General features: G+C 48.8%; 1 protein-coding gene across 3 annotated transcripts in view; it reads right to left on the bottom strand.

Annotated features, from left to right (window-relative positions):
- Positions 1 to 25,958, bottom strand: part of Drd2 (dopamine receptor D2) — a 60,979-nt gene that overhangs the window by 2,451 nt on the left and 32,570 nt on the right. For 2 of the 3 annotated variants that reach the window (XM_048795713.1, XM_015490050.2), the window contains 6 exons: positions 10,674 to 10,989; positions 5,907 to 6,016; positions 4,764 to 4,900; positions 3,404 to 3,594; positions 2,375 to 2,461; positions 519 to 846 (listed from right to left, as the gene is read on the bottom strand). In XM_048795713.1, the coding sequence (XP_048651670.1) occupies positions 519 to 846; positions 2,375 to 2,461; positions 3,404 to 3,594; positions 4,764 to 4,900; positions 5,907 to 6,016; positions 10,674 to 10,958 (1,138 nt within the window). In that variant the 5' untranslated portion in view covers positions 10,959 to 10,989. The remainder of the gene's footprint in view (positions 1 to 518; positions 847 to 2,374; positions 2,462 to 3,403; positions 3,595 to 4,763; positions 4,901 to 5,906; positions 6,017 to 10,673; positions 10,990 to 25,958) is intronic. The other variant, XM_048795714.1, reaches the window with a different exon arrangement.

Raw genomic sequence — 25,958 nt, 5'->3', positions numbered from 1 at the left:
GAATTTCCTAATTCCTTAAAAATAGCAGTAATAACAAAAACATAGTAATAATGCTTATATATGTAAGTATACTGCTTTGCAGCTTATAAAATGCTTTCACCATCCCTATGCCTTCTGACCACACAAACCTGAAAGTAACCTACTCTACAGATGGGAGACCAGAAAGAAAGTGGCCTGTCCAGAGACATGAGGTTCTGGAGCATTGCGGTCTGCTGTTGGAATTCACAGACTCTGGAGTAGATTGCCTGAGTTCAAACCTGGGTCTTCCTTGGTCAAAATCGGTAACCATGCTAAGCCTCCGTCTGCCCATCTGCAAAGGGAGCAGAACTAGACAATCTACCGTGGCAGTCTGTAAGTCACTGGGAGTGGTCTGTTTTTCAAAAACTACCCAACCTATGACCCTCCAGCCATGGTCAGGAAGGGTATGGCAGGGTCAAGGATCTGGGCACTTTCCCCAGTCAGGGCTAGGGTGGGACAGGGAAGGGCAGGGCTATGACTGGCATCCAGAGCCCACTCACCAAGAACAATAGCGAGCATCTGCGTGGCTTTCTTCTCCTTCTGCTGGGAGAGCTTCCTACGGCTCATGGTCTTGAGCGAGGTCCGGGTTTTGCCATTGGGCATGGACTGTATCTCAAAGATCTTGGCAATCTTGGGGTGGTCTTTGGCATGCCCATTCTTCTCTGGTTTGGCGGGGCTGTCGGGGGTGCTATGGAGGCCGTGATGGGACGGGTCGGGGAGAGTCAGCTGGTGGTGGCTGGGCGGGATGGGGCTGTACCGGGTCCTCTCTGGCGGGCTGGTGCTGGACAGCATCTCCATCTCCAGCTCCTGGGCTCGCCGGGCAGCCTCCTGTACCAGAGGCAGAGAGCTCTGGGTGAAGCCAGGCGGATTCTTGGGCACTGGGTACCCAATCTCCCCTGGGCCACCTGCCCTACCCGTCTCCTTTCCCCCTCTGAAGAGTCTCGTGGACACCAGAGTCACCCTGCCAGAAAGGCCAGGAGGATGATCACTGGGAGGTAGGGACTGTCTAGGTACAGAACTCAGGACCATGACAGTCTTTGCTTACAGGGCCATCCCTGGGCCCTTCCAGCACAAACCCTATGCACCCCCAATACCCCACCACTACTCTCTGGGGTCTTAGTAGCCAGGTACTCCTCTTTTCTTACCCAAGCAACACCTGCTGAGTGCAAGCTAAGTGCCAGGTGCCATGAAGACTGCTAGGGATAATAGTTCTGGAATGATGTTTAGTCCTGCCTCCAAGAACTCAGGTGCTAACTGCCTGGAGGGCACCACCCCTGTTCTTCCTGCCAGGCTGAAACCCTGGCCCAGTGCTCCTGCACCAGCACACACATACATGAGGTGACTAGACTAATTCAGGAACTAAAGGGTGGACTCCTGTGGGCCCACATCCTCCCTGCCAGGCTGGCCTGGCATAGGTCCACTCATGGCCTTCTCGTTCTCCCCTAGACTCTCCTGTCAGAGGCCTTGGAGGTCTTATCCCCAGCTTCTGAAATGTAGCCTGGCTATGTGCCCAGGTGCTCTAACTAGGTGGCTGCCTTGACCCCATTCTGAGTTCTGGTTTTGGCACCTGCCTCATAAAAGTCCCGCCCTTACAGTGCAGGTGAATGCTGTGTATCTGCTTCCCAAGGCCAACTGACCTGAACTGGATGTGTGGCCTTCTACGGGTTCTCTGCCCTGTTCTCTGCCCATCTTTGGAATGAAACACCTTTAGCTGGGGCCTTGCTGCTACTCTCTCTGGGCAGAGCCTGGAGCTGCTGTGGTTCTGCACCTCTAGGTTCGACTTCCAGGATGCACTTCACCAGCCCCCAGTGGCTACTCTGCTTCAGCCTCCCCACATCCAACCCCAGAACCAGCCTGTCTGTAAGAAGCAGCATATGCTGGTTGAAAGAATATGGGCATGGATTTAGAAGTCACACAAGTTCAAATATACACTCTGTCACTAACTGTTTAGGCTTGGGTGAGTTACTTAAACTCTCTGAGCCTCTGTTTCCTCTTCTGTGAACTATAGATCAATAAGATCAATCAGACTTACCTCCCAGGGTTGTGGTGAGGATGTGATGAGATACTAGGAACATGGTAGGTGTTTTAAGAAGTGGCAAGAACCATTATCACCGTTTTTAACATATCGTTATAGAGAAGTCCCTTCTCCCAACAATTTTCTACATATCTGTGCCTTGCAGAATTGAGGTGCCTTGCTCTGCACCTGCTTGGAAGGGTGCATAGTGAGTCTGCCCACAGCTGAGGCAGAATGGGGCATGCCGGGATGTGCTTCTCCCTGTGGCCAGCAGGTGTGGCCTCAGAATCACAGCCAGTGGGCAGCAAGACTTGGCTCTGGGTCCTCGACCTGAACACTTACCAATCTCCGCCTGTTCACTGGGAAACTCCCATTAGACTTCATGATAACGGTGCAGAGTTTCATGTCCTCGGGGTGAGTACAGTTGCCCTGTGGAGCGAGCCAGCACACGGGTCATACAAGACAGTGAGGGCGCACGGTAGCAAGGGGACAGAAACTCAAGGCAGGGCATTCCTTGTGGAATTCAGGCTTAGAATAGTAGCTCAGAGAGCAGGGACCATAGGAGACAGCCAGGCAAAGGTGAAGATCAGTACTGCGATGAGAAGTGAGCAGGATGAGGGACAAAAGGACCCTGATTTTTGTGGAACTCCTAATCAGGGTCTGGCACCATGCTAGGCACACACTCACAGCCCTTCTCACATCAAATCTTCAAGACCACTCTGTGAAGTCCACACTGTGGTTCCTAGTTAACAGATGAGGAAAACAAGGCTCCCAGAAGTTAAGCAACTTGCCCAAGATCCCTCAACCCAATGTGGTGGTGCCAGGATTTGAACCTGATATGTCTAACCCCAAAGTTCTCGTTCTTTCCAAGCTCCCACAACGTCTTCCTCAGGGAAGGCTGAGTGGAGGGGAGAATTCACAAGACAGAGTGGAGAGATGAGAGAGGAGCAGAGAAAGGTTATGAGGAAGAAGGAGGTGTGCACAGAGACAGGGCAGAGAATGTAGCAGGTAAAGAAAATAGGATGAAGAAGACAGAGGGAAGGAAAGGGAGACTGAGGCCAGAGTAGGAAAGGAGAAGTTAAGCAGAAGATGAGAGGAGCCAGGAAGGTACCAAGCAAGATCTGCAGAGCTCATTCACGAAGCTCTCCAAGCAGACTTCTCCTTCCCCCTGGTGCCCACTACAAACTCGGCCTCCCTCTCCTGGACATTCAAGTCACTCCACTGAGATCCATGCCCTAGTCCAGCTCCCGGGAGCTCATTCAGCCTGGACCTCCATCTGGCGGTGGTGTCCCAGGGTCCCACGGGAGCATGGGACAAGCCCCCTTGGTAATGGTTAAAGGGGCGCCTGGAGGGGAGGAGGGGTCTCTGGACCTTGAGTGGGGCCTTCAGGTTGGCCCTGAAAGCTCGGCTGCTGCGCTTGGTGTTGACCCGCTTGCGGCGCTTGCGGAGGACGATGTAGATCTTGATGTAGACCAGCAGGGTAACAATGAAGGGCACGTAGAAGGAGACAATGGAGGAGTAGACCACGAAGGCAGGGTTGGCGATGATGCACTCGTTCTGGTCTGGGGAAGGAGAGCCCAGGGAAGCGGGGGTCGGGGATCAGCTGGCCCTGGGGCCACAGCATCACCAGGGCACAGTTCCCTCCTCATGAGAACGAGGAGCAATCTTACCAAGAATATAACTGGATGTTTAAGGTTGCCTAGAAACCCTAGATGCAAATAAATATGCAATATAAATCACAGATAAAACCACAACTGAGCAAAAAGCTAGGTTGGGATTGATTGCTTCTAACTTTTCTTATTACCATTTCCTGCCACTTGATTATTAGTCTTGTCATCTCTGAGTACACAAATAATGCCAGGATATTCAGAAGAAATGACATATGAAAATCATTTTCAGAATAGTCAACCATTTTTGTAGCCTTTCCTGTGGAGGTCTACCACCTTCTAACTTTAGGAACAACATAATGTGGTCTTGTCTGCTGGACTCACTTTATTCCAGTGTGTTTTATATGCTTCCAGGTCTACCAGATGTCTATCCTCTGTCTCAAGCACACTTAGCCCTATTGGCATGTCTTTCTGTGACACTTAGATTTCAGACCACACATTTTCAGGGCTTCACTATGGCCTGTCTTGCTGTGATCTCCCTAGAGGCACCTTCATGGCTCCCTGACAAGAAATAGCTCCATACTGGCAGGGGTCCTGTGCTGCTTCTGTCTAGATGCTCCTGACTCTGCTTCCCACAGGAAGGGGCTCAATCTTGGCTCACCTCCTGTTTCTTTCTTACTTGCTCCACGTGGCTCGGGCCTAGCCTGGCTTCAGTTGACCTACAAGGCTGCAGCCTCATCACAAAACTACCATTGTTGGGAGTGGATGGAGGTCCAGTATCTCCCGCCATATGCCGGAGCATGCACATACACACACTCATGTGTAGTCTGCTGAGCTTTAATTTAATAAACAAAGTTGAAGATAGCCAAACATCCTCCTCAACCATCTTCACAACTCCTCCTTCAACTCCATGTGTTTCAGGCCATTGTTTTCTCTCTAGCTCAGCCTGGAGCACCTCTGAGTTTAGCTGGGCCTAGTACATCCAGCCTGGCCTCTGTCCAGGATGGCAAATGGGCCTCCACTGGACCTCCATCCTTAACTGTGCCAGGAATTCAGCTCCCTCAGGGTCCTGCACAGGAGCAGGGACCCAGAGCAGAGTCACAGGCAGAAAAATCAAGACTCACCTGTGTTGTTGAGTCCAAAGAGTAGCGGGCAGGAGATGGTGAAGGACAGGACCCAGACAATGGCAATCATGACCGTCACTCGGCGTTTGGAGCTGTAGCGTGTGTTGTACAGCATAGGCATGGCCACAGCTGTGTATCTGCAAGGGCAGGGTGGGGGCTGAGTCTGGGATGCAGGTCGAGGAACCCCTCACTCTGTAGAACCCATTGATCCCTGGGGCTGGACAGTTGACCAGCTCCATGATACTCTCATTCAACTTTCCTTCCTGTTCCCACACTAAGTGAGGAGAATTGGCAATGCCCAGTCAAGCACTTCATGAGCAGGCAGGTACTGTGTCCTCCTGGGCTATGGCTGTTGCTCCAATGGCCCCAGCCAGATTTGAAGCTTTTTGAGGGGCCATGACCTGGGTCATTGCACATTTGAAACTACACTTACTGCACTTGATCTAGGCCCACAGAAGGTGGAAGCATTTGTTGATGAGGCAACTTTAGGCCCCATTTAGCAGGAAATAATAGCAATGGTACTATTTATAATCCTCCCTCACATTCCTCTACCTAGCATTTCTTACTCATTAACTTATTTTATCCTCTAAGAATCCTGTGAGGGGAGTAGGGACAGAGCTTCTGGGCATGTGTGTGACACATATTTGGGCAAAGTAGTGAAAAACTCTAAGCTTAAACTTGTAAATGGGCACAGCTTGGGCCCCCTTGACCACACCACCCGTGCTAGAATAAAATACAAAACCAAACACCTCAGACAGGGGCAGGTGTCATTATCACCAGGATCTAGAAAATGAAACCAGAAGTTCTGAGAGCTTCTACAATCTGCCCAAGGTCACATAAGTAGGAGGTCATACAGCTGGGGCTTCAGTGGGAATCAGCTCACTTTTAAACCAGTCACTCACTATCTGGTATTCTTGGTGGCCTCACTGTCCATAGATGACCTTTCTTTGTGGAATCTGTACTAGCCTAGCCACACAGACACACACAGACATGTATGCATGCACACCTGCACACACAAACACATGGACTCACATGTACACAGCCAGCCACATAGCACCATAGACAGAACCTGAGCCTGAGGAGAGGTGGAGCACCCAGAAAGGCGAACGGCAGAGTCACCGCTCCCACCCTGGCTGGGCTCACCTGTCGATGCTGATGGCACACAGGTTCAGGATGCTTGCTGTGCACATCATGACATCCAGAGTGACGAAGATGTCACAGTGAATCCTGCTGAATTTCCACTCACCCACCACCTAGAGACAAAGAAACATAATGGGTGGACAGGAGGAGCGGGGAGATTAGCTTAGGTCCTGTGACTTGACCATCCTGGGGCAGGGCAGGCCATGGGCTCAGAGGACAGTTGTGGGAGGTTTGTAGGTCTCCAGCTGGGGCCTGGGGGAGAGAGGACAGCAATGGGAAGTAGCACCTGCAGGGCCTTGGGGCCTGTGCCCCTGGCCTCTTTTCACCAACACTCAAATCTACTTTGTGCCAAGAACTGTGCTAGAAGAAAAGCAGCCCACTTACATGGAGGGCCTCAACTTTGACCCTTAATCTGTGAAACATTTATGTGACCATCATGAGTTTTCTTAGAGTCTCTGTTTGTCTCCTTGGCATCCATTCATTATAGAAACAACTATATTAACTATATTTTCTTTTGTTCTATGTTCCTGATGCTCTGCTATTTGGGAGTTTTACAGACCCAGGGAGATGGTGCCCCTCCCCAGGCTAGTTAGTTCCTAAACATAGTGACCAACTTACTTGGGAACATACCACCTCAAACACCAGCCAACCACTCCCTTTACGCTGTCACACAGCAAGCCAATATTTTCCTGTCTTAAATTATCCCAGGGCAGGTACAAGGTATCTAGGAGCTACTCCATAGCCCAAAGCTGCTAGTAGTAGTCAAACTAGACAATCCTTAACTGCTTACTCTGTCCTGCCTTGCATACACCATGAAAACCTCAATAAAGCCTATGTCCTGGGCCCTCCCCTCACCCCTGCTTCAGCCTCCTGACCCAAGCCTGTTGCTCTCTCTCTGGAGGCCCTGCATGGCCTGCTGCACCCGATTCCTAGCAGAACTGTAAGTAGCAGGGTTTTTTTTTTTTTTTTTTCAATGACATGGATCAATCAGTCATACCTCTGTAAATTAAATTCTGGGTATGATAATGAACACCCATTTTACCAATGAGAAAATTGAGCCACAGAAAAGTACAGTGACTTGCCTATAGCCTTTGGCTCAGCTTTCAGTCCTGTTCTGGCCTGGGTTCTGAGTGAGCCACACAAGCCTCTCCACACAAAGTCAGGGCCTCAAGTATATGTTAAGAGATCTCTATGAAACAGGGGAGAAATGCCTGCTTCCTTGTTATATTTGGAGAATGAAAGAAGGGAATTCTGGGCCAGAACTTTAGGAGCACCAGGATGAGCTGGGACGGGACTGCTGGAGTGACCTGTCCTTGGTCTAATGGAAAATGAGGGGTCCAGCTCCTGGCAGGACCCTGCTGCATCCTCACCCACCACACACACACCCTCCCATCCACATATCCACACATCCCTATGCCTCTGTCCACATACACAAACGTGCACCCTCACGTAGCAGGCTGGCCCTCACAGCCCTGGGAGTCTAGAGAAGCCCCAATTCCTGAGGATACCTTTAGCTTCTTACCCAGAGGAGAGAGAGAAGCTAGAAAGCCCCTCTCATAACTGGAGCAGGTCAGCATGCACAGAATGTCCCACTGAGCATCACAGCAGGCTAATATAACCCTGTTCATGCTCACGACAGCCCTCTCTTCTGCTCTCACGCATAAAACCAAACATCTGCAATTAAACTCAGCAATGAGTAATGAAGCTGCTGACATCTCACAGGTGGTGACAAAAAGACAGAAGTTCCCCAAAAGACAGGCCTTTCCTGCAGCACTGCCTTCTCAGGGCTCAAGTAGGGCCCCATCCCAAGGTCTCTCCTGGCCCCCAACAGCTGGATGTCAACTGGGGGGTGGGTGTAGGGGGCACAGAAGGGGCTTCCCTGACATAAACACAGTCTACCTTCAAGGTCCCACAAGGCAGAATCCCAAGCTCCTCTGGCTATCACCCACCTGGAAGTGCCCCCAGGAATGGGACCAGGGAGCTGCCTGCATGTCCCTAGGGAACCAGGTCTCAGCTACTAGCATCCTCCTCCTCATCTTCCCTCTTCCCTGCTGTCCTTTCTACAAAATTATTGGGCAACTTAGTATGTGCCAGGTTCTAGCCTAGTCTCCTGGACACAGTTGCGAACAATTCAGACTGTCTCTACGTTAAGGGGAACTCTCAAACCACTCTCCCATGGCCCCAGGAAGCAACTGAGCAGTTAGGAGCAGTGTGACTCCAAGACCCAAGAAAAGGCATCAGCGGCTGTTTTATAGAACATCTCCAGTGGGCACTGTACTTTATCTCTATTACAAGAATGGACTGTTAATTCTCATTCATAGATGAGAGAATCAAAGATTAAAGAGGCCACAGAGCATGGCCAAGTTCATCCAGCAAGTGATCACTGAGTGGGGCTGGAGTGGGAGGCAAGTTCTTTGCACATCCCTTGCTCCCTCCTAAGATGTCTTGGAAGTGGCAATCTAGCTTGTCAAAGAGGAGATCATATGTCAAAAGTACTCAGTAGACAAAAAGCATGACAAGAGAGATTATCGCTTCCAAGTGGTATGGTCCCACTTGGGGTCACAGAGGAAATCAGACTTGCCCAGTGTCTCCTGGAGATTTAGTAGCAGGGGAAGGACTGGCTTGGGTTTTCTAGCGACACCAAGGCCTCTTTCCTCTGGACTTCTGGGCATCTCTCATTGACATCTGGCTCATGTGAAGCTGCCACATGAATGACAGGCTCTGAGTTGGCTCCACCAAATCTTCATTTTAACTATAATAATACTCAGCACTGAGTCAGGCACTGTTTCAGACACAGCATGTTCACATTTATGGAACAAAGGCAGTAAAACTTGAAGACAAGGGCCGTGGCTGCCTCTCTCAAAACATCCAGGCTGTGTGGCTCTGCCCTTCTCTCTCCCCTGAACACTTCTTCCTGAAGCATTCCTTCTTCCTGCAAGCCAACACCTCTGACGGGGCATGTGTCCCCCATGGACCCCCATCTTCCGTGGTGACGGCACTGTACTGGCCCCACAGGCTTCTTCTTTCACAGCAGGACAATACCACAGACTTCAGCACTAAGGGTGGGTAGGACAAAGTGCTCCATCACTATTGACTGAGTGAATAAATAACTCTGAGACCTTTGCTCGTCTTTTCAATCTCTTCTCTTCTGGAAAATGCACACAGTAAACCTCACCCCAAAGGGTTGTGAGGCCTTACTGGAGGTATACACAGGTGAGTGGTTCCTGGCTCCCTCCTCTCAGGGACTTCTCCCACCACTACCCAGGTAGAAAATGTGAATTCAGATTTGAAGTGGGTTCTTTCATTCCAAAATCAGCACACTTTCCGCATACTGAGCAGAATAGTCCTGAGACAGGCTCTGGTGTGGCAGGAGATTGGAGACTTTTAAAATTACTAGAAATACAACAGGATGGTAAATTCTGGACAAGAGGAGTAGCTTTGGGAGAGGGTAAACTATGTGGTTAAAAGAGCACCTTGACAGAATGTTGGGTGGGACTCCAGTTGGTATATTCTCTAGTCCTTTAAGCAGAGCTCGCTGCCCAGTTCTTGCTTTAATGGGAAGAGTTTGAGTACAGCCCCGTGAGAATACCCTTCTGCCCCCTCAAACACTCAGCTTCACTTCTAAAATAATGGTGAGTAACTATGATTAAAACATCTGCTTGAAGAACTTAGATTCTAGGAACCCCAATACACCCTGTGTATAGACCTGTTTCCACCTGCAGAGTTTGGTAGGTAGAAACAGAGGCTTATCTGATTCTCAAACAGTCCTACAAGTAGTATCATTATCGTCCCCATCCTCTAGATAGGGAAACAGAAGTTGGTTCTCCCATTTTCCCCTTTATTCCTCTCTGATGGCCTGAGGTCTGGGACCCCTCCATGGAAGGAATCAAGAATGGATCAAGCCTAGGAACAAAGCAAGAACTCCTCAGGACAAAGCCCCAGGCAGGAAATGCAGTCCCAGACCTCACACCCTGCTAAGAGATGAATCTGATTCCCTTGTCTGCAGGGCCTGGGTAAAGACAGCTTCTCAAACCTCCATTCTCTATTCTGTAAAGTGAGGAGAGCAGCATCAAGTATTTGTTGATTAGCATCTGCAACACACCTGACACAGTGGGCCACAGCAGAGGCCACCTATTCCCCATTTCAAGGCACAGAGCTAGGTTCTGTCCTGGGTGACACATGGGTGACACGTTTCATCTTAAAGAAAGTGGGTGCACCACAGTTTACAGTAGCCTCTACCTGGAGGTCCTGGACATGGTGCCAGAATAAACTAGAGAGGAGAGGGGATACTGAGAGCTTAGAGCAGCAGCCCCACTTCTGACTTGGGGAAAGAGGGATAAAGCCTGGGAGCAGGAACATGTTCCCTCCTTGGGGATCCTCACCAGTTACTTCCATTTCCAGTATGGCCTAATGAACCAACTTTAGGGACAGACAGTTTTAGCTTAGAGAGACCAGCTGTGTGATGCTGGAGAAATTACCATCTTCTCTGATCATCATTATGACCATTATCTGCAAAGTGGTGATGCAAGCCTCTCAGAGCCGCTGTGAGAATACGTAAGAAAATGATGTGCATAAATTACTTAATATGAGGCCCAGCACTTAGTAACACTCTCTAAATGCTAATGGTGATTATTAAGGAGACAAAGTACCCACTTCATAAAGAGAAAAACATCCCAGAGTGGAGGAAGAGGCAACGGGTTGGTGAAACCAGTGGGGAAACTGGGGCTGTCTTAGAGCAGGTACTAGAGCAATGCTGGGACCCAGACCTACCTCCAGGTAGACAACCCAGGGCATGACCAGCGTGGCGACGAGGAGGTCGGCCACAGCAAGGCTGACGATCAGGTAGTTCGTGGTAGTCTGCAGTGCCTTCTCCCGGGACACGGCCATGCACACCAGCACATTCCCAAAGACGATGACGAAGATGAGCAGGGTGAGCAGCATGGCATAGTAGTTGTAGTGGGGCCTGTCCGCCTTTCCTTCAGACCCGTTGAAGGGCCGGCTCCAGTTCTGCCTCTCCGGGTCATCATCGTACCAGGACAGATTCAGTGGATCCATGGGGGCAGCGGAGCCACTGGGTGGCAAGGCTCTGGCCAGGAAAAATGGACACAGGGAGTGAGCAGGACAGCATTGGAGGCATGCTGCCTCCCAGAGGGCTCCAGGGGAAAACAACCCCCGTGGGTAAAACATCAGGAGTTTAACTGTCACATCCAACAATCTTCTTACAGTATCTGGGCCTGCTGCCATTCTTCTGCTAGCAGATGGTGGAAGAAATGGGAAAGTATACTTTTTTTTTTCAATATAAGAATATAAATGAACTTAAAATGAGCAGATCATTCTTTCATTTTATTCAACTCCTTATAAGCACCATCCATGCAAAACACACTTTAAGGTAAGTTAGCTAGGAGTCCCAACCTCTAGTGTCAGAAAAGAAACAGGCATTCATTCCTTCTTGATCCTACAAATTTATTAAGCATTATTATATATGGTGCCAGAAAACACAGGCAGGAACAAAATATGCATGGTTCTGCAGCTCATTTTCTAGAGGAAACAGTGGTCAATTGACCAATCAATTAAATCTGTGGGTGGAAGGGACTAGGAAACAGGACAGAGAGCAATGCATAACCAAGTGCAGGTATACAAAGAAGGCTTTCCGTTGGCAGTGATACATCCAACAGACACCTGAGGGGTGCCTAGGAATTAGGTAAAGAGGTGGGGTCGAGGGAAGGATCAAGACATAAGAAGCAGCATATGCAAAGCAGATAGACAGGGTGGAGGACTTGAAAGAGATTGGATATTTGAAGCCTAGAGGGTCTTAGCATGACGTGACTCTGGGCAGGTTGCATAGGTGGGATCACAGAGGGCCTTAATAGTCAGGCCAGGAGTTTGACTTGATTTGAAAGGCAGCAGGAACCACATGATCAGATCTGCCTGACAAAGGGAGAATTCTGAAGGCAGAGGAGAGAATGGATGGAAGCAGCCCAGGGCAGAAGCAATAGGAACAGAATGCCTGGGAGAGGATGCTGCAGGAATCCATTAAGAAATGATGACATTTGGTAGGAAACATCCAATGACAGCCCTGAGGAACAGTAATCTCATCCCAGGGGGAAAAGACTTCTGGAAGCAGGTGTCATCTGAGATGGAAGAGGAGGAGGAGGAGGAGGAGGAGGAGTTGACACACCTGAGTGGGGAGATGTTCCAGCCAGGAAGAACACAACAGGATCCCAATGGTAAATAATTGGCTAAAAATGTAAGGCATGACAGTGGTGTTGGGGACAATTAAATTGGAGGGACATTCATAAGCCACATTGGGTCTTGTCATTTGGGGACCCCTGAAGGGTTTGGTACAGAGAAGCCATCTGATTTGATTAGTGTTCTAGCAATGCCAATGGCTGCTGTGGTGCAGGAGGGCAGAGAGTGGAGTGAGGTGGCTCACCTCACTTCAGATAGGAGACAGTGGTCATTGAATTAAGGGAGTAGGAATGAAGATGGAGAAACGTATTCAGAATCAGGAGCCACTTAGAAGTCAATCTCATGGAACTGGGTCACTGGATAGATGTAGGTGGGAAAGGGAAAGAGGATGAGCATGGAGAGAAGGAGTTGAGGATAAATCTGAGATTTCTGCCTTGACTCTGTTATCCTGCAGGTGGTGTGCTCATGGGAGAAAAGGAGCAGAGGGGCTCAGGAGCAAACTTGGGAAGCATCAGGCATCCATAAACTTGACAGCTTATGTTTTGGTTGTGATTGAAACATAATGCACATATAATACAGTTTTTCTGCTAACAAAAGTGTTCCTACTTCATACAGTGGAGTTAAATTTATCAGCATTGCAAAGCATTCTGCACAAAGCACCATAACTTCCAGGTGTTTGCTGCTCAAATGGACATGAAACCCACCAGTTTATGCCTTTCTGGATGAACACAGTACCACATCCAAATCGAAGTGGGACACACTCACTACAGTGGGTCAGAAGGAACTTTGGAGAAGGCTCTGCCCCCCGCTGCTTGCTCATCCTTGTCTGGCATATCCACTCTGCCAGCAAGTGGAGGAGTATGGATGGTATCCTCTCCAGCACCGCCATTGGGATAGAACACCTCAATTCTTTAGAATACCTAAAGCAAGATGCCTGATTCCAAGTGTGGTGACATGGAATGCCAGAAATTTTTCCATTGCTCAGGCAGTGAAGCAATGTGTCATATTGATGCTATTCAGCAAAGCCAACTGGTCCCTCTTCCTATTTGGAACACACAGCAGGAGACCTGTGTGTACATATCGATCAGGCAGCCAGAGCTGCTTCTGACATTCATTTATTCAATCAGCATCTATTGAACGCCATAGGCATAAAGCACTGCGCCGAGCACTGTCAGGGGCCTGAAAACATGTGAGGCACACTCACTCCCACCCCCATTTCTGACCATCCCACCCTGTTCCTCTCCCCCTTCTCAGTCCCACTCCTGGTCTGGCCAGTGGTATCTGCCAGGCTTCTCAGCTCCCTGCCTCTCCCACTCCCACCCTTCTCGCACCCAACCAGACGTCTGTTTCTGTAGCACAATGCTGAGACTGCCTAAGATGATAATACCATATACTTGTAAAGGGTTTGAGAGTTTGCCAAGTTATTTTGGATATATACCATCTCATTTATCCTCAAAACAACTCTGTGAGGCTTTTAATGATTATTCTCACTTTACAAATGAGGAAAGAATCTAGAAAACTCTACTCAGCCCCTATCCATCCATCCAAGAAAACCTGGCTCAGAATCCTTCTGCTCTGGAATCCACCCACATCCTCCTGTAGAGACCATCTGCACCCTCCTCTGGGATCCCAAAGCACTATTCTGACCTGGAACACGCCCCAGTCGGGGTCTGCCTTGTCACTGAGTTGTACACTGTGTTGCTCATGCCTCATCTTCCTCAAGGAATAAACAAATCTGGAAGTGCCCAATCTTGCTGATTCCTTCCTCTGTGAGTTTATAGGCAGTAAATGGTCAACAGATGTCTGCTGAACTGAATCAAAGATTCTATTAATGTAATTGGGAAGAAACCCCTCTAGACTGGAAATGTTCCTGCTAACATAGGCCACAAGATACACAAGTGCTACAGAGAAAGGCAGCCCAAGGCACAACGAGAGTTGACTGTTGAGTCCTGTCGTGGGATGAACTGTGCTCCTCACTCTCTCACTCACAGACTCCTATGTTAAAGCCCTCAATCCCAGCATCCCAGAATGTGACTATGTTTGTAGACACAGACTTTAAGGAGGAAATTAAGTTCAAACAAGGTCTTGAGGATCAGCCCTAAGCCAGTGTGATCTGCATCCTTTAAGAAAATGAAATTTGGACACAAAAAAGATGCCAGGATGTGCACACAGAAGAAAGACCATGTGAAGGGAAAAGGGTTCCAAGAGGCAGAAAAGCCTGTCCCTGAGCCCTTGCTGCAGGACACACCTAATCACCCCTCAGAATGAGATGGCAGCTAACCTGGAGGATCCAGCTGTCCCAGGCCACCCGCTGGAGCCAGTGACTGTGACGCTCCTCACCACATTTCATTGCTCAAACAGAAAATGGAATGTGAGATGAATCATTGTTTTTGTACCATGAGGAAAAAAAAAGAATGCTATCAAACTCCAAGACCACTCTAAGATGTCACTGGTCACAAAATGCAATCTGATTTCAGAGGTCTTGAAATGGGCAGGGGGCTGTGCATCCAAGAACGGATTAAAAAAAGAATGCTTTCCTGGCATTTCTCTGCCAGCCTGAGAAACTTCTACTAGCTCCAGGCTCCACCTTCCCCCACTCAACTCCACATGCATGCCTTCTCTTTTCCTTTCAATGCTGTATAACTCTGAGTGCTGTCATGAAAGCCCTCCTGGGAAACACCTGGATGNGGAGCTAGTAGAAGTTTCTCAGGCTGGCAGAGAAATGCCAGGAAAGCATTCTTTTTTTAATCCGTTCTTGGATGCACAGCCCCCTGCCCCCCCCCCCCATTCCTTCCTCTTTTCTTTCTGCCTCTGGGGTACATGCATTGTTGGGCTCCAAGGGGAATCCTGTGAGAAGGCACAAAGAGGAGCAAGCTGTAGTTTTGTTTAGTCCACGGGCACCTGAAGGACCTCAACCCTCCACCTAGGTCCTTGCCCTACCCCTCAAGCTTCTCCGTTCTGGCCAGAGCTTATATCTATGGGTGGGATGGAGGGGAGCTTCTTCCTGAGGCTGCCTAGGGCCATTCCAGGTATTCTGGCCTGTCCCAATTCCAAAGCCAAGTGAGTTCAATGTCTAGTCTGGGACTTGTGTAGGGGAACTACCAAGTCACTCAGTACCTGGTACTCTGTATTTTTCAAGACAGTCCAAATTTTTTGTTCTTTTTATTTTTTAATACATTTTTTAGTTGTTCATGGGTTTTTATTTTGTTTATTTATATGTAGTGCTGAGAATCGAACCCAGTTCCTCACACACACTAGACAAAGTGCTCTACCACTGAGCTACATACAACCCCAGCCCCTTTTTTTATTCTTTTTTAGGCAGATCACCTGAATGCATAACCCAAGATGAATTATTCTTCCAGTCATAAAGGTTTTTTTTTTAGATAAATAAGATCACATATTTTAAAAAATCTGTTTTCAGAACCAGCAGTTTGATTTAGGGTTTCAAAAATACAATAAACTTACTCACCACCCTCCAAATGCCACCTCCATCTTCCTCATAGGTGGCTCCTGCCTCGTGCATAAAAGCTTACAAAAGCTCCAAATCATAGTCCCAAATAAACGAGCATTTAATAACCACCAAATACATGCACATCACCATAATTTCTTAGCTCTTACAGGTGTAGCTACTTGGCCGTGTCTCCTGGGAGAGGGCTGGATGATCTAACCCTGCAGAAGTCAGGTCCCACTCAAGGTGTGGCTGCCTCCTACCAAGGTACCCTCTTCATCTCCCTCTGTAGCCAAGGGTGGCAATTACAGTTTTCCCCACCCCAACCCCACCAGGCAGCTGCCTGCAGACAGTTTCCCCTGAGTCCTCTGGGTCCTCCTAGGTTTTCCTTTCTCTGCTGCTCTGGTAGAAGCTAGGAAGAAGGGGAAAGCCATTTGTGTGGGTGGCCTGCTAGCCTCAGGTCATCAAAGTAGCGGTAATCATCTGCCCCTCATCTGTCTCCAATACTCACTGTTCTGTCCTAGTTCAGAAAGGCAAATATCTACTAAAGAGCTTCCAGAATTATCCTTTTTGGTGCTCAGTATCCCTCCCCATCAAGTCCCCACTAATATCCAGCCTAGCTCCAGCCTGATTTAAGAATGGCTCTCTTTAGCAGTAGAGCTTCCTCACAAGATGTCTGGAATGAGTCAAGGTGTATGGAAATATCAAGCCAAGGATAGTGTGGGGCTGGATATTTTTATCCTCAATAGCTTTGGCCATTTTCCCAATGTGCCTTATAAATGTTCCCATTTTATACATGTGCCCTCATTGGAAATTTAGCTAGCTCTCTAATGTAGAAGTGCTGAGGGACATGGAACTGAGCTGGCCCCTCAGGCAGCCCCAGGCAGATCCCTTGTCAACACCAGCCATTGCCCTGCACTGGGAACACAGGCGGGGAGAGAAGCAGGCAGGCCTTCCTGGAGTAGAGGTTGTGGCAGGGAAGGGTGGAGGAGGCCACTCTCCTAGTCACACCCCAGGGCCAAGCAGAGACAGCCCAGCTGTAAAAAGAAACAGCTTCTCCTGAGTATGTTGGAAGAAAAACAGCCGCTTTAAGGCTCTACAGTTCAAGGTTAACTCCAAACCTGAAGTCTTCTCTCAGAAAGATCTTGAGGGGTATGATCACTCAGCTCCTGGACTGGTGGGGTGGGGTCAAAAGGTCAATCTGTTGGGGCAGCTTGGTACCCAGAGAAAGCTGGCTGATCCACGGAGGACAGGAGTCTACTCTCTGTCCCTTTCTCTGTCCACCTACCAGTCTGTCCCTCTATTTTTCTCTTTGGTTTCTATTCCATTTGGGGCACAGAGCCAAAGAGGTAGGGGCTGAGAAGGCTGTGGTGCAGTGGCAGAAAGCTAAGAAACCTGTTTCCTGGGCTTCAGTCTCAGCCTCAGTCTTGCTGCTGCCTCCTCGGAAAGTTTGGCACTTGAAGGAATCTAATTGTCTAATTAAAATGTAACAATCCCTTATCAGGCTCCATGGCGGGTGAGACATTGCTGTCTTAAACACATCATTTTTTTTTTCTTCTTTTCTGAGACTTGAAGCATTTCAATGAAAAGGTAGAGGGGGAAGAGCATTTTACATTTGCATCTCAAAAGCAGCTTGTTGGAGTGACTTGGACTGGATGAGAATTGGGAATAGGTAAGGGGCTTCTCTCCAGAGCTCCTGCAACCCAGGCCACTACCACTTCCTCCCCAGGCAAAGGACCTGGCTGTGACTTAGGGATGAACCTTTCCCCAGAATGTCTCAAAATTCTAGGAAGGCAGAATGAAACAGAAGATGGAAGGCACCCCCAGTCCTGCTCCTATGAGAAAAGGAAAAGAGTCACAGAATAATGCCCTTGCATAATTTGGCCCTGAAGGTACCTCAGCAGCAGGCACAAGAGACAGACTTCATTCCTAGAGCCATAGGACAGGCACCCACCACAGAGGCCTTTTGGTACTAGACCTTGGGAAGTTGGAATGGATGGAGGGAGGGGCACCATCACTGAATGTCTATCCCCTGGGCTAAGTGGGTGGGACAGAGCAGAATGTTGGGATAGAGGACGTGGGGATGGGAAAGTGGATGCTGTCAGCCTCCAAGGCTCACCTCCTTATCCCCAAACATCTTCCCCAGAATCCAGGGCCCAAGTGTACAAGGTGGCTGGGTGGTGAGGCTGTAGGTCTGGTCCAGATGTCAGCAGACACTTTTGAGGGAAGAAGAGCTGATGGCTTCTTACCAACTGGGGACTGTGGTATGGTTTGGATCTGGAATGTTCCCCAAAAGTCCATATGTTAAAGTCTTGGTCCCCAGCCTGGTGCAATTGAGAGGTGGTGGAACCTTTAAGAGGTGGGTCCTAATGGGCAGTCTCGGGCCATTAGAGTGTGCCCCTGAAGGGAATGTTGGGCCCCTGAAGGGAATGTTGGGACCCTGGTCCTTCCTTTTCCTCTCCTTGCTTCCTGGATGCGCTGCGGTGAGCAGCTTCCTCTACCATGTGTCCCTCACAGAATGTGCTGCCTCCCCACAGGCCCCAAAACAATGGGCCAAACAACCATGAATGTTTCCTTTTTAAGTTGATCATCTTAGGCATTTGTGACAATAATGGAAAGGAGAATGACACAGGTGCTCCTTCTCCTGGGTTCCTGGATTCCCTCCCCACCTGCAGCCTTAACACTGCCATGGATGAGGAGGTCTGTACCACTTTAGTGACCTAGGCTAGTGGGGAAACCCCGCCTGTGTTCTGGCCTAACACTGGGGTGGCTGAGGCTTCGGCAAGAGGTCACAGACTAATGCCTCCCCCTACTGTGCTCCCCTCCAGGGATGGTGAGTCCATCCTGGAATTCTGCAGAGGCAGCAGGGAGCAGGGCAAGGCGCTGCAGCAGCTCAGCAGCAGAGCTCAGACACATCATCTGTGGAGGACATTATCAAGGTTTCCTCAGAAAGTGTGAGGCAACCTAGACATCTCTTGATCACTTGCTTTCTGGCTGGGTCTGCACAACCAGAGCCAGGAAGGTGGGTACCATCTTGGGGGTCTTCAGAGGCTCAACCTGAGCTTGGCAGATCAGTCACCTGCTCAGTCTCTCCCCCTGCACCCTGAAATTAAACTCTTTCTGGCAGCATCTGGCCTTGTCTCCCACCTCACAGCAAAAAGAAAAGCCATCCATGGACACATACCCAACTTCCTTTTCCTACCAATACATGCAGCTACCTTCTCACCTTTAGGTTACAGCATCCCAACCTACCAGGCCCTCAGGCCCCAGATCCCATCATCCTGATGGGCTTCCTCTCCCCTCCTCCTCCTTTCCTCCCTCTCTTCACCCTTCAGGACTGTTTTCCCAGCTCTTTCCCCAGGGAAGACTTCCTAATGCTTTCAGAACACATGTGCTCCTGGGTGACACCTATCACAGGTATAATTAAGTCATTATTTGTCTAATTATTTGTTTAGTGTCTGTGCTTCTTGCCAAACTGTGAACCACCCCAGTGTAAGAATCACATTTTCCTAGTCTTTTATGGTCCTCTCTCCTCCGGGCACAGTACCTGGCAATAGCAGGTTGGATAAATGTTGGCAAGACAACGTTGGAGCTAGAATCTCACTCAAGGCTTACACTCAACCCAGTATAAGTCAAGCCCTGGGTCTTTTTCTAGCCTGAAGTCATTTCTCCTACTTGATTCTTCTCAGGGTGGGCCAGGAACCTCCTCTAAGATGTCCCCTTGGCTTTCTGGGTCCCATCACGGTGGAGGCTGGGATCGAATACCCAGCTGGTGTGGGTCCATCCAGGTGTTTCCCAGGAGGGCTTTCATGACAGCACTCAGAGTTATACAGCATTGAAAGGAAAAGAGAAGGCATGCATGTGGAGTTGAGTGGGGGAAGGTGGGAGGTAGGGATATATCACAGATCCACATGCATTCTATGGAAAGTGGAGCACAGACTGGTGGGGGTGGCTTCTGGGCTGCTGGGAGGCTTGAAGGGCCCAGAGTTGGGCACCTTGTTGTGAGAATGAAGTTGTAGCAGCCAAGGTGGCCCAGTAGCTGTCTTCTCACATCAGCACCAACCAGTAACTCTGAAGCATTCACAGTGAGAATACCAGTGATGCTGAGGCACAGCTCATCTGCAGAGTGTCAAGGAGTGGGGGCCCCAGGGAGAGGCTGGAGCACACACAGTTCCTTGCCCAGCTAGGGCCTGTGCGTAAGAATCTACTAGGAGCAGGAAAGAGAAGGGCTGAGCATGTCTGGGTCCTCCCTGCCTCTGGGGCTCTCATCCCTGATACCCCCTGTTCATGTGCTTCTTCCAAGGTGACCAGATGTCACTGGTATTCCCAGGTGCTCTATAGTGGAGCACCCAGAGAGGCCCGGACAGTGGCAGATATCAGGGCTTCCCAGCCTCGTTTGGTTGCAGGCCTCTAGGGTCTGCAGTGGGGTAAGGCAGGGTCTGGAGACACAGTAGATGCAAGAAGGGGTGTCTGCCTGACAGCCCCATCCCTGTGGATTTTGATGGCTCCGTAAAAATGTCTCCTCACAAACTGTCAAAGTGTCACACATTAATTAACTGTTAGCTGGAGTGACTCAGTGTGGGGAGGGATGGGGAGAATGGCTCCAGTGATGCTAAGCGGGGTGCTGTTCTCTGCGTGCACTGCCTTTTGATTAAAAATCCTCAGCGCACCAACACTGCGAGGGAAGGGGCCGATTGCTGGGGCCGCTCACGTGCACAGCAGAAAACCACGGGTGGGAAGCAGGTGGAGGGGGTGGGGCCCGGGGCCTCCTCCCTGGGAAAGGGAACAAGGTGGGGAGAATGAAGCCTCTAGAAGTTGCTCAGAGGATCTAAATTCAGAACGGAGCCCACAGACTGCACTGTTTTCTTTTTTCTTCTCTATCCCTTTCTCTCCCTCCTCAATTCCATCCCCCCCACCCCGAAAAAAAAGGAACTGGGAAGGTGAGCTTGGTTTACCCTGGGGGCGAAGCAGGTCACCAGAGCCCACAAAGGTAGCAGCTCACTTAGCTGCTGATCTGTCACTGGCAGGAGCCAGGAGGAGAAGGAGAGCTGGGTCTCAGACCAGCCTCCTTGACCTTTACTTTAATTTCAGGAAAGAATTGAGAAAACAAGCTCTTGAAAGTCAAGAGGGAGACAAATCCTGAACCTTATTGCTCTAGAAGGAGGGAAAACAATCCTGGCTATTTGGCAGAAAATTGCTCTGCTTTATGAAAAGACATTCCTGTTCATAAACAGAGATGGGGTCCAGTCCACATAATGGCATCATCCCTGACACGCGGTTGAGGACCCTCAGGAAGACTCCAGCCCCACATCTCCCATTCTTTGCCTCCAGCAGGTGAGGGGCAGGGACACTCCTTTCCCAGTTGACAAAGGAGAAAGAAGCCCCTCCTGCCGTGGGAGATAGGAGGCCAGTGAGATTGAACTTCATGAACTTCATTGCACTTCCCGTGCAAATGCCAATTTGGTGTTGGGACCCCTCCAAGACAAACTGATAGTGACACTTCACCACAGGAATGCAATCAGAAAAATCCAGATTGCAGAAAAGGCTGCAGAACCAGTGGTCTGCTTTCTTCCAAAAATAAATTACAAGGAAACAAAAAAGAGATGGAGGGGCCCCTCTAGAATAAAAAGAGCTTCAGGGCTGGTTCAGTTAACCAATTGCAACGTGTGAGCCTTATTTGGATCTTGATTCAAAGAAACCAGCTGTTAAAAATTGGTGACATTTCTTAGACAATTAAGAATCCGAACAGGAGGTTTTTGATATTGGGAACTACTAATAACAACTTCTAGGTGTGGCAGGAGCATTTTTCCTTATCTTTCAAAGATGAAATGTTTACAAATGATGAAATTATATGTTCTCTGGGGTTTATTTGAAAACAATATGGGGGAGGGGATACAGATGAAAAAAATTGGCCATAAATTGTGACTGGAACTAGGTGATATATGCACTGAGGTTCATAATACTGTTCTTTCTACTTTTGCCTATGTTTGAACTTTTCTATAACAAAGTTCAAAAAAAAAAAAAAAAGCAAACCTGCTCTTAGCCATCGCCCCACTGCCTCCCAACAAAAGGATGGGTACAAGCCAGTCTTCAAGCCATCTTTGCAAGCCATTCCCTTGTTATAAAAGCAGTCTTCCTTTCCTTCCAATCTGGCCTCACAGAAGTCATTCTGTTGACCCTGTCCAGTACAGATGGATCCCCTGGATAAAAGGAGCCCTGGCAGCACTCTCTATGGCCTGGGACCCCTCCTCAAAGATAGGTCAGTCTTGGCCTAATGGGTCATGTCCTCCTTCAACAGAAGACAGTGGCTTGGCCAGTAGGGACAGGAGGTGGGGTATAACAGCCACTTTAATGATAAATATAACAGTTACTAAGCTCTCATTACATCCAGCACTGCGTCAAGTGCTGTGCATCTGTTATTGCATTTACTCCATGCAACAGCCCTGTGAAATTAGGTATGATCCCCGTGATGCAGGTAGAGAAGCAGGCACAGAGAGGGCGAGTGTGGACAAGTACTTAACCAGTGGACTTTGTTAAGAACACATGTCCATCTTCATCCAGAGCCCTAACTCTTTCCTATCCAGGGTAGGAGGGAGAAAGATCTTGTAGGCCCCAGATCCAAGGTGCTACAGAGATGGATGACTTTAATGAATGACAAACACCCTTGTTTCATGGGTGTGTCTAGGGCCTAACTCCACAGAATTGTTTGATAACCACAAGACCCAAAAGGAATCCTCACAGCTTGCCAAAAGAGAAGTCGAAGTCCAAGACATACACAAATTTGGGGATATTTACCAAAACATGATATGCTTAGGGTTTCCAGGACACCAGCAGGCTGCTCTGATAAGTAAGCTGGACATGCTAGACATATCCCCTGGACATGCTGGATTCCAGGAGGAACTGAGGCATTTGGGCAAGAGCTGAGGTCATGCTTACCCTCTCTCAGTGCCAGGGCAGGCTCTGGGCTCTTCCTTCAGGCCAGTTCTTTCTTCTGGTCCCTGGAGCGTGGCTGTACCACTACCCCACGCTCTGAGCCTGATTCTCTCACTCTGCCTGGGGTCCTGGCTCCTCACACAGAGGAGGGCAATATGCACATAGTGCAGAAAGGAACAGGGAAGCAGTGGCCCTGTCCCACCAAAGGCTACGGGCACAGACAGAGCCCACTACTTCCCCCTCCAAGTTCCCAATATTTGAGGATTTTGTAAGCAGCAATGCCTAGAATATAGAGGACTAGCTTCCTTCTATCCCAGAAATTGAAACCTTGACAGTGCAATTGCTCTGGGCCTCAGTTTCTTATCTACAGATGGGGACAATAACCTCTTCCTCACTGGAGAAGCTATGAAAATAACAACTTTAGGTGACTGAAGGGGCCAGGTAGCTGATGCTCCATAAATGGCCACTCATCATTAAAAGGGATGTGACAATGCCAGAAAGATGGAGCTGGGCTGTGTGAGGGTTCCAGGCAAAAACACAGATGGGATGAGGGGTGCTCTGTTTCTCTGTGACTCCTCCCCATCTTCCACCCACTCCAGAGACTCCATCTGTGAAGCCCCATAATTCCTACCAACCATCCCTGAGCTAAAAGCTCTGAGATGTTGGAGCACTTGGTAAGTGACCTGGGGTGTGTGCCTTCACCCTTCCCTTTAAATCTTTGACCAAAAGGATCCTTTCCTGGAGTCCTCCTGGTGAATTCTAAGGACACAGGAGCTATGAGACATCTCTGCCTCTGAGGGCAGAGGTAGGGCAGGCAGAAAATATGCTAACGCCTGATATACTCCAAGGGAGCAGGCATCATCAGCTCTGGATTAGTTTGTCTAACTGTGGGAATGTTTGACATGCACAAGGATAATCCCATTCCCTTGCCTGAGCTGACTCCCTAATTCTCAGTTGGCTAATTAATTAATAGTCAATAATAAATTAATAATAGGAGCTCTCATCCTAATTTCAGAGAGCAGTAGAAGAATGGAATATTTCAAAATATCTTGCAAACTCCAAAGTCCTGTAGAAAATGTAGTATGGTATTATCATCCCAGCTCAGACCCCTCTTTGGCCATCTACAAATCATCATACCAAAATTCTCACTAAGGAGCCATGTGCTTGGTACCATTCACTTGCTGTCCTCATTTGTTCTTGATATGCTGGGTCTCTTTTTCTCTCAGATACATCTCTAAGTCCTGAGAGAGGCTTATCTCTAACCACTGTTTACCCTGGCATCTACCAAGAAGAGTACAAATTTGATAAGAGCTTAATGAATGTTGTTGGTGCTGGTGGGATCGCATACCAATAGCACTTGTCCAAAAGGACAGGTCTAAAAAAGGATGAGATCACCTTCCTGATGGGGTTCGTGTGAACCACCAAAATGAGATATAGCAGGTTCTTAGCACAGTCTTTGGGCAAGAAGAGACACCCGACTGCCCCATTCTCTTGGTTGATGATGTCAAAAAATATAAAATATTATATTTTATTACTGGAAGAAATCTTAGGAATATCTTATCTAGCCTATTCATTTAACAGATTGAAAAGTCAAGAACAGAAAAGTGAAAGGACTCACCCAAGTTCACAGATTAAGGAGCCTCCATAACCAGGACTGCAGTTAGGTCTCTAGACAGGTCCTCTGCTTTATCCCACAGGGTTCCAGGCAAAAACACAAGCAGGGCAAATAATCCAAATCCTGGACTGCTCCATTAGATGGAAAGATGAAAGGGAATCCCCAGACAGGAGTGCTCCTCAGCCACAGGGCTCTCTGTCTGGCTCAGAGAATAGGGCTCAGTAAATGGCAGGTGTTAGCCAGCGCCCTGGTCATTAGCTTTATCATCATCCTCTGCATCTTTAAATAACTTAAGTCAGCTAAAGGAAAACAATCCTGGAGGCTCCACAAGTGTCTCTCTGAGTCTACCCTAAATTCATCCACTGTTGTGCGTGTTCCTCTCTCAGACCTGTCCTCCACGGAGATGGGCAGCAGCTGGCATTTGGGAACACTGCATACATAAACGATCTGCACCTGGCCCCTTCATTGAATGGCTTTTCCTTTTAACCTTTTCTTAACCCTTTTCTCTTAACCATTTCTTTATAAGGGCTGCTTCCCAAGCCTGACACTCTCCCCTCTTTGTGTCCTCTGGACATTGGTGAAGGGATCAGCCCCAGCTTATGTGCTCATGAGCAACCCCCAGAACAACCCCTAGGTCGTCGCAGTGCCACGACCCCTGGGATGTTGCTTTATGGAATGCTGCTTCTTGAAACCATTTCTTTTAGGGGCTTTCTGTCCTATTCTTCCCCAGGAGCTTGGGGAAAGGGCTAAACCTCTGGATTTGTTGCTCAGCAGCCTAATGTGAGCAATGACGGAACAACAGCAGAGGCCTGGACTGCTCCATTAGATGGAAAGATGAAATAATCCAAATCCTGGACTGCTCCATTAGGTGGAAAGATGAAAGGGAATCCCCAGGCAGGAGAGCCTCTTAGCCACAGACGCAATGGGTGGGATCAGGGACCCTGCTTCTATCAACACACTGTACAAACCAACAGACTCTACCCCAGAGACCCACTTAGGGTGGTGGCAGGGAGGAAGAGAAATGGAGAAGATGCCCCTCTCGAACACCCCAGGCTAGAGCTACCACTCTGGCTTCTGATCTGAGGATTTCTGAGGCAGAACATAAACACTTCGGTCTTATCTTGAGCTCCTGGGACACAGATGAGCTAAGTTTTCTGAGCCCGTCATGGCAAACAACATAATGTTGCTAATCAAACTTCCTGTGCGCCCACCCAATTTTATAAATCAGCCTTTTGAGGCACTAAGTGAAGATGAATTAGCAGTAATGAGGCTGTGACAGCTCCCTGAGGCACAGACTGATGAGAGCTTTGATGGCTGTGGCAAGAAGGAGGGGAAGCTCCGTGCAGGCATCGGTTCGAGCTGCCAAGTTTGTGCAAATAACCCTCCAATGCCAAGGCACCTCGGCTTTGCCTGAGAATCATGCACCTCACGCACAAAGTCACCATCCAAGAACTTGAAACCTTTGCGCATCTGAGAAACAGTTTGCAATCGTCCTGCAATGAGCCACATGCCATAAGATCCAGAAGTAGCAACTTTGGGCAGACCATAACACAGAATCAATACACCATGTTTCAAGGGGAAAAGGAGACTGGTAACGGCAGGCTGGTAAAATCCTTCTGTGTGCAAGGCTGCCTACTACATAGTTATGGACCAACTGGCCATAGAGACAAATCCGGCCACAGAGACTCACCACCATTAGCTAATCCTGTTACAAACCTGTAGCCTATGGACATTGACTTACCAATATGTTTTGTTGGGTTCACATGGCATTGTGGGAAAACTGGAATTTATTGTCAATATTTAAAATTGGAGATTTCACATTATAATACAGACCTCTAGCTTCTTTTATAGAAAACTATCATAAATTTTA

The sequence above is a fragment of the Marmota marmota genome, unplaced genomic scaffold (genome assembly GCF_001458135.2).
Source record: "Marmota marmota marmota unplaced genomic scaffold, marMar, whole genome shotgun sequence".
Classification (NCBI taxonomy): domain Eukaryota; kingdom Metazoa; phylum Chordata; class Mammalia; order Rodentia; family Sciuridae; genus Marmota; species Marmota marmota.
The sequence above is the reverse complement of the archived record's forward strand: the minus strand, read 5'-3'. Positions and strand labels throughout refer to the sequence as shown.